At 41.0% G+C, this 8,335-nt stretch overlaps 1 protein-coding gene across 1 annotated transcript; it reads left to right on the top strand.

The window, feature by feature from the left end:
• Positions 1-861: 861 nt before the first annotated feature.
• Positions 862-4,758, top strand: LOC119031362 (LIM/homeobox protein Lhx1-like). The gene is made up of 5 exons (XM_037119786.1): positions 862-1,054; positions 1,645-1,865; positions 2,197-2,471; positions 3,244-3,400; positions 3,681-4,758. Exons 1-5 carry the CDS (start codon positions 885-887, stop codon positions 4,061-4,063), a joined length of 1,206 nt encoding a protein of 401 aa, XP_036975681.1. The 5' UTR covers positions 862-884; the 3' UTR covers positions 4,064-4,758.
• Positions 4,759-8,335: the final 3,577 nt, after the last annotated feature.

The raw sequence follows: 8,335 nt of genomic DNA, 5'->3' as shown, positions 1-8,335 counted from the left end.
CATGCGCACACAAACTGGTATTTTATTTTGGAAAGAAAAAAAAATCAGAGCTTTAAACTGTTTTAACTGTTGTTGTATTTACCTTGTTTTGCATCCACTTTTCTCTACGTGACACTCCAAAGTCCATGTGTTTGTGGAGTGAGAATGAACGAGGCTCGCTCATAGGCTTTCTCCCGGCGCTGACGTCACGGCTTTCTTAATAGGCAATAGGCTGAGCTTTAAGAGGTGCGCGCTCATTACGCTTTCTCTCAGACCGAGAGCTCATCAGAGGCGAGGAAATGGGACACGAATGACGAGGCTGAGCGCGCATGATGATAGCATTTCGTGGTTATTTTTCTCCTCTACTTTAGACTCCACTCAGGATATATCGTTCAGCAGTGAGTTGATGTAATAGCTCCCTGAAGGGTAGGCTTTTTTTTTTTTTTTTTTTTTTGTTCCTCCCCTTCCCGGCGCTTACCCATAAAACCGCGCACTTCGGATCATCTCGATGGGCCCGCTGTGATCTTCCACGCTTGTAATTTTGGTTCCAGAAAAAAAAAAAAGAGAGAAGAAAATGCTGTCTTTTATTTTTCATTTTGTTTCTCCACCTGCCGTTTGGAGCTCTCTGTCCAGATGTTGGATTGTTGTCCCCTGTGGAGCGCACGAACCTCACGGATGGTGTGATGTGATTTCTTCTTTCTGATTTTTTCTTTTTGTGGGAGGGGATACGTTAAGGATTTCCTGGATCGTACCCAAAGCAAAGAGTCAACAACAACAGCAAAAACCCGAGGAGGAGGAGGAGGAACAAACAAACAAACAAACAGAGCATCTTATCCCATCAACACACACACACACACACACACGCACACACTCACACACCGAGGGGCTGGGAATAACTCCAGACGATGCTGCACTGTGCCGGCTGTGAGAAGCCTATTCTCGATAGGTTCCTGCTCAAAGTTCTGGACAGACCGTGGCACATCAAATGTGTCCAGTGCTGCGAATGCAAATGCACTCTGACCGAGAAGTGCTTCTCTCGAGAGGGGAAGCTGTACTGTAAGAATGACTTCTTTAGGTAAGCATCAAAAAGAAAAAGAAAAAGAAAAAAAAACAAAGAAAGAAAGAAATGTGTGTTGTTTATTACATGTTTGTTAGAAAGTATAAAATACATGGGATTTGTCAGTTAAAGGTTAGTTTCAAAACGATATAGATGAAATAAATAAATGGAGCTGCTGGGGTTCAGCACTTTTGCTTTTTTTAATTCAAAGCTGTGGAAACTTTATAACTTTATATATGTATATATATATATATAAATGAAATATATATATGATATATATATGAATATATATATATATATATGAATATATATGAATGAAAGCTAGAATAAAACAACTGTCCCTTATTGCCCCTATGATTCTGTTTTCATCCACTTATGTGCCACTGTTCTTTACTTTGTCTGAGGTTATACATATATTCTATTATGAAGTCTTATCTTATCAAGTCTATACAGTCTAAATAATAATAACCGATTTGGTGTAGCTCCTCCTGATTTCTTCAGCCTCTGCTAAAAAGTAAAAGAATAAATAAATAAAAGATGTGAACCCAGCACAGACTTCCCTCCTCTGACTCGTCTCCCTCTTCTCTCTCTCTCTCTCTTTCTAACAGGAGGTTTGGGACTAAGTGTGACGGCTGCGCTCAGGGGATTTTACCCAGCGATCTGGTCCGCAGGGCCAAGAGCAAAGTGTTTCACCTGAACTGTTTCACCTGCGTGATGTGCAACAAGCAGCTGTCCACCGGGGAGGAGCTGTACATCCTGGACGAGTTCAAGTTCGTCTGCAAGGAGGACTATCAGAACAACAATGGCAAAGACACAATCCTCCTCTCAGGTGAGCGTTGACACGTCTTACTGTTTATTATTATTATTATTATTATTATTATTATTATTATTATAAGAAGAAGAAGAAGAAGACGAAGAAGAAGACACATATAATTCTTCCCTATGTTCTACACTATAGTTCAAATTGGCTTTTTTAATTATTTACATCGATCCTGAATCCTCAAAGTAATATTTATAATATTGATAAATTATTTCTGACATAAACGCACTTGAAAAAATTACAAATCAATCATTCTCCAGCCGCGGTTTAGATTCCCAGATCCTCGACATGAAAGCGCGTAATGTGCTGACGTGTGTGTTGTTTTTTATTCTCTTGGCAGTCACGACGTGCAGCGACCCGAGTCTGTCTCCGGACTCCCAGGACCCGCAGGACGACGGCAAGGACTCGGAAACGGGACATTTATCGGATAAGGACGTGTGCGGCAACGAGAACGACGAGCAGAGCGCCGTCGGGAAGCGACGCGGGCCTCGGACCACCATTAAAGCCAAGCAGCTGGAGACCCTGAAGGCGGCGTTCGCGGCCACGCCGAAGCCCACCAGGCACATCAGGGAGCAGCTGTCACGGGAGACCGGCCTCAGCATGAGAGTCATCCAGGTGAGGTTCACACGGGGAATGCGGGTTATTTACACCGAGCACCCCCACATCCAGGATCTGGGAGCAGGGAGGCGCTGCGCAAAACGCCTCAAATGGTTTTTATGGATATTCCAAAAAAAAAAAAAAAAAAAAAGGGGGGGGCAACTTGTGGCTGAGGGCATTTTCCGGACACCCCTTGGGTTTTCTACAGGATGCTGTCCTTAATGTTTTATCATCTGTTTTTTTGTTCAGCTAAGGATTTCCAAACCACATGTTCCCATAATCTTTACTCCCATCGCGCTCCTAAAACCTTTAAAAGCAGGAGTCACTTAGCGCTTTAAAAAAAAAAAAAGAAGAAAAGAAAAGAAAAGAAAAAAAAACTCCCTCGGTGAAATTTCCTTTTGGATTTGACATTGAAATGCATTAAATGGTCTATTGTGTTTAAGTGGGATGAATATTCCTCACCTCACGTGGCCAGTTTAGCTTTTTACGCATGTACAGAAATCCTTATTCCAACTCCCAAACACCTAGATTAATATAGATAAATGTATAGAAATATTTTTAGGCCTCTAGCTCATTTAATTCAATCATTAGGATATCGAAATGTGACATTTTCCCCCTCATCTTCACACTAAGGATGCTGTGACGTCCCCTGCGAGGCATCCGCAGGTGCATGATGGCGTCTTCCTTTGTGCCCCCCTGATTTTCCTGCTCGTGTTTATCCATTTTGCTGATCAGTGCCAAAATGTGCCACTTTCTAATTTATTTATCTATTTATTTTTTTGCCCTGAAGGTTTGGTTCCAGAATCGGAGGTCCAAAGAGAGGCGCATGAAGCAGCTGAGCACCCTGAACGGCCGGAGACACGTGTTCTTCCGCGGCCAGAGGCGGATGAGAGCGCTGGGGGAGAGGCTGGAGGCGGAGGAGCTCGGCCACTTCTCTTATTATGGAGGTGAGCAGTGTACTGGTGGTGGAGATGTGTGTGTGTGTGTGTGTGTGTGTGTGTGTGTGTGTGTGTGTGGTGGGGGGGGATTGATGACTGCCCTTGATAGTCAAAAGGTTGATTGTACTTATTGATGAATGAAACCTCCTCAGGTTGATGTTGAGTGTTTCTGTCTGTTGATTTGTTGAAAAAAAAAGAAAAAAGAAAGGCAAGAACAGAAAAAATGAATAATTCTCATTGTTTGGATTTTCACTTCTGTGCTCTAATCCAGATGTTAATGTACACACAGATTATCCTGCTGAATACTACAGCTCGGGAGGGAATTACGAGTACTTCCAAGGCCCGCCATCGTCCCAGGCTCAGACTCCAGCAGACCTGGGCTTCGTGCCCTCCTCTGTCCCCGCTGGCACCCCACTGGGAGTCATAGACCACCAACACCACCACCACCACCACCCGGGGCACCACTGTCCCGGAGAGATGCAGTGTTTCTCCGACACGGTGTCCCACCACCCGGCGGACTCACCCAGTCCGGAGCCCCACATACCGGGCTCGATGCACAGTGAGATGTGTGGGCCCGGCACGCCCTACACCACCGTGTCCCTCAGTGACAACGGATACACCAACCAACTGTCACAACCCTCCTCAGAAATGAGCGAAGGCACTGTCTGGTAATCCAGCTCACACCCGACGACAAGGCACACTTGGATTTTGAAGGCAAATCAATGCTTTTATGTTGTTGTTTTCTTTTTTTGTCCCTTATTTACTTATTTATTTATTTATTCATTCATATATTTATTTATCTATTTATTTATTTGCTTACACTCCTGTTACGCTTCTCTTTAACTATTTATAAATCTCTATATTTGTATGTTGGTATAATTGTTTATTGACTAGCCAATCAATAGATTGTTTTAAATAGTCCATGTGCGTTTGACTCATTGATACGTTCACAGTGCTGGGGCCCTCATTGATCAAGCAATAAACAAACACATTTATATGCTGCAGAAAGTGTTTTTTTCCAGCGGTTTTTGCCAACTTTTTGTCTGCCGCGTGTCGGACACAGTTTGTCCAGAAAATGATGGAGACATGAAGGTGCATGATGACATTTTTATCACATTTTTCCGCAGCACCCCCCTTCTCCATCCACGAGTTCACCTGTAAACACAAGAGTTTATGGTTCAGTAGCAGATGATGATTGTGATGTTCAATGCAGTTGACCAAAAAACAAGACAAAAAAAATCCTCTCAGGACTGTGGAAACATTGTTTTTGTTGATTTTGATTTTCTTTTATGATTTTATTGCCGACACGTTTGCCTTCAAAAGGATATCTTTATGAATCTGAAGATTTTATATGTAAAAAAAAACGTGACACGAGTCCAGCAGTACATATACAGAATAATGGACACCTGTACAGAACGCAGTCGACTGTTTACTTAATAAAAAGCTCCAGTATTCAGGGGTTCTGGATTATCAGCATTGTATTAAAAAAAACACAAAACCTCTTGATCCAGACGGACGGACACGTATATATCGCAAACAAACCAAACTTTTTGTAGCTGTTCTATTCATGTGGTCGCTTCACTGTGCTAGTTTGTACTATGTCCTCATTTAAAAAAAGAAAAAAAACGAAAAAAAACCCACAGAAAATACTAATAAACTGTTTGCCGAATGAATGCACAGTGCAAAAACCTTTGCACCTTTGGTTGTGAGACAAAGCATTTTTTTTCCTTTTTTTTTTAAGTCTTCGCTTCCTTTTTCTAATTATCTTAGGGTGTAAAACAAACACACACACACACACAGACACACACACAAAAATCAGTGATTTGCAGTTCATTCAGCCAGAGAAGCCCACAAACGGGTTTTGTCTTTATGGGTCAAAATGTCCGATTGGAAGCGCTGATGGTCCTCGTACACTGTCAGCAGCAGCAGCAATGTTTATTCATGAGATCCACCTGATTGTTTCCGTGAAGTTCATGATGACTGGTGTTTACGACCGTTCGCTGTATAATAAAACACACAGCGATCATTGTTGTTTTCTTAATCACTCCGCGGGGGAAAAACATGCAGCGCTCGTCTTTCCAACAGGAGTCAATTTTGATTCTGTACAAACATCACAAACAGGACAAATAAATCCGTAGAAATTATATTTCATGCACCAAAACTACGTCACATTTTATAATAAATGGTACATTTCTGGTTGACTAAACATTAGTTAATAGTTATTTCACTGGTGCCAAACGATGAAATACCTCAGAATCCATCTAAAGAGCAAATTCTTTATTGTTAAGTCGCAGCTGATGTGAAACGTACTTGTGAATGTGCTGTGTTAGTTCGTAAACATCACCTGGATGCGAATGATAAACCTTTACAGTTGCTTCATAAAAGGTTCACAAGGCATTTCATTGCATGTTAACAGTGAAATACCTGTTAACTCATGTTTGATTAACTGTAAAGTTCTAATTTATTAATGATGGTTATGAAGTGTTACCCCAAAGTGATTCTGTGTGGGGGATCCAACAAGGAATCAAATATAGATATATAGATATGTTTACAGACCAGAGTCATAAATACTCTCGTATGTCATCCTCAACATGAATTTGGTAAAACCAGCTGATAAATAAATGCTGACTGGGACGTATTTACACCAGATTTACACCCCGACTGGCTGTTGTTTGATTTTAGCCGACTGTGATTGGTTGTTTCATACCTCTCCGTCTTTTTAAAAGATGTGTTTTGAAGCCTCTCTCAGGTTTCACATAACAAACACAACTGACCTACATAATTACGACTTCTTGCCGTAACATTCAAATATCATCTGTTGTTGCTGATCGCTTTTTAAATGCGTTTTCAAGGAGAGGGTTTCAAAAAAGGAAAAAAAAAAAACAAGAGCTGGCTGTCTTGTCTTGCTGCTGCAGCACAGTCGACAGAACTGGAGCTGCTCATCGTGGCGTTAGCTGACAGCGCTGGCTAATCCAGGCAACAAAAAAAAAAAAAGAAAACATCCAGCTGGCAATCAATGAGCTCTCAAATCAAGGAGCAATCAGTCAGCATTCTTTTCAGATCACTTTGCAGATGTTAGTGAGCTGTCGGCTTTATAAAGTGGCTGATGTCTGCTGGGTGCTGTGAGGTGGAGAACACATGACACCGAACCCCACTGTTTGTTTCTGTACCTGGATTTATTCACCTGTTTTCCTTTTTGACTTCTTCAATTGAGTTTATGATAATGTACTGAAAATTTTTTTTTTTAAAAAAGCACAAAAGACATTTGAGAGATAACATACTGTATGGGTGTGTGTCCGCGTGCATCCATTTGTGTTTTCATGTGATGCAAAAGGGCCCCTCGTCGTCTATTTAGGAAGTTTTCTGTGTATTTTCAGAGGTGCAGCTGCAGGGGACGTATTCAGATACAACAACTGAAGTGTTGATGGCAGAGAAGAGGTTGATGACAGGGTGAATATTCGAGTCAGGCGAGGGAATAGATGAGAGAGCGTTACAAAAGGAGGGCAGGACAGACCGAATAATCGAACTGCTGAGCAGTGAAGCGGGAGGCCGGAGGAAGGAGCAGGGCGAGGAGGAGCTGTTTGGTTCGGGGGGGGGGGGGGGGGGGTGACAAGGAGGGTCTCAAACCATCAGCCACAGGGAAATATAGATGTGATCCTGGAATTCATCCCATAAGGTTTCAGTGAGGAACATCTTAATGAATTCCAGCATACATGCATATATATGTTTGGGACAGTTGGGCGTTTTTTGTTTTTAGCGAGCATCACTCAAACTCATTTTTTGGGGGACTATGATCAAATCCTAAATTAGTATTAAGGCAGCAGTGGCAGAAGAAATAGTTCCATCTTTTTTCTTTTTTTTTTTTTTTACAATACCGTGTAAAAATATTATGCTACAAGAACAATTCCCATTTCAAAAAATTAAAAAGTAAAAAATATGTTAGCATCAGAGCAAATTACCCAAAAGCAAAATGACTCATTATCCTAGAATGGCCCCTTTCAGAATAATATATATCAGTGGATAATAATTAATGCCTCATTAATATGTAAGTATCACTAATGTTGTTGCTGGTAAAGGTGCAGCTAATTTTAACTACTTCAATTCATCATCATTTTATCGAATATTAGTTATAATTTGTATTAATCTTAATCTGTAAGAAAAGGAACCAAATACAAGGACAAAGGTGAAATATTTCATTCTGTAGTGTAGTGTGGAAGAATAGCATATAGCATAAAAATGGAAATATTCAAGTAAAGCAGAATTGCATCACAAATGTACTTTTGTAAATGGACTTGATTACATCCCATACCTGAGCAGCGTCTGGGATCAGCTGTGTTAACTACAGTGCCAGCAATGTTGATAACAAGAAAAATATTTATCATTCTGGAAATAAAATCACGTTGTTGAGGGAGACATTTGGACCTTTCTTGATATCATTTAGTCAGATACAGGTTTCTAGGGTCCAGCTTCCAGTGGAAGAAAGCTTGAGGCACCTCTACAGATGCCGCTTACTCTAGAAAAATCCAATCTCAGTCCTGGATTAACGTCGGCATGCCGCCATCTCACATACGTCCCACTGACGTTTATCAAAAGCAGATTTTGTTTATTGGTATTCCGTTTACTTTCTAACTAATAATTTGGTACCTGCTTCCTGTAATTTTAAGCCATATGATAATCAAACAACGATGGTTAAGATTATTAGAAAACTATAGTTCCCATGGGGGTTTTTCGAGATCCCGTGGCAAAGCCTCATGGGAGCTGTAGTCATTAGATTTAAAGCAGCATCACAGAAAATTGTTAGCGTCAGTTTTTTGATACCCTGCTGGAACAGCTGGAAATCTGTGTGACTGAATTCTTTAACCGTACAGATAACACAGTCACAAGTAACAGTGAGAACAGTTTGATTTACTGTACACAGCTAAAATCTTCTGATCTACAATCTAA

Source organism: Acanthopagrus latus, chromosome 13 (genome assembly GCF_904848185.1).
Source record: "Acanthopagrus latus isolate v.2019 chromosome 13, fAcaLat1.1, whole genome shotgun sequence".
Classification (NCBI taxonomy): Eukaryota; Metazoa; Chordata; class Actinopteri; order Spariformes; family Sparidae; genus Acanthopagrus; species Acanthopagrus latus.
This window is presented reverse-complemented; position numbering and strand designations above follow the sequence as displayed.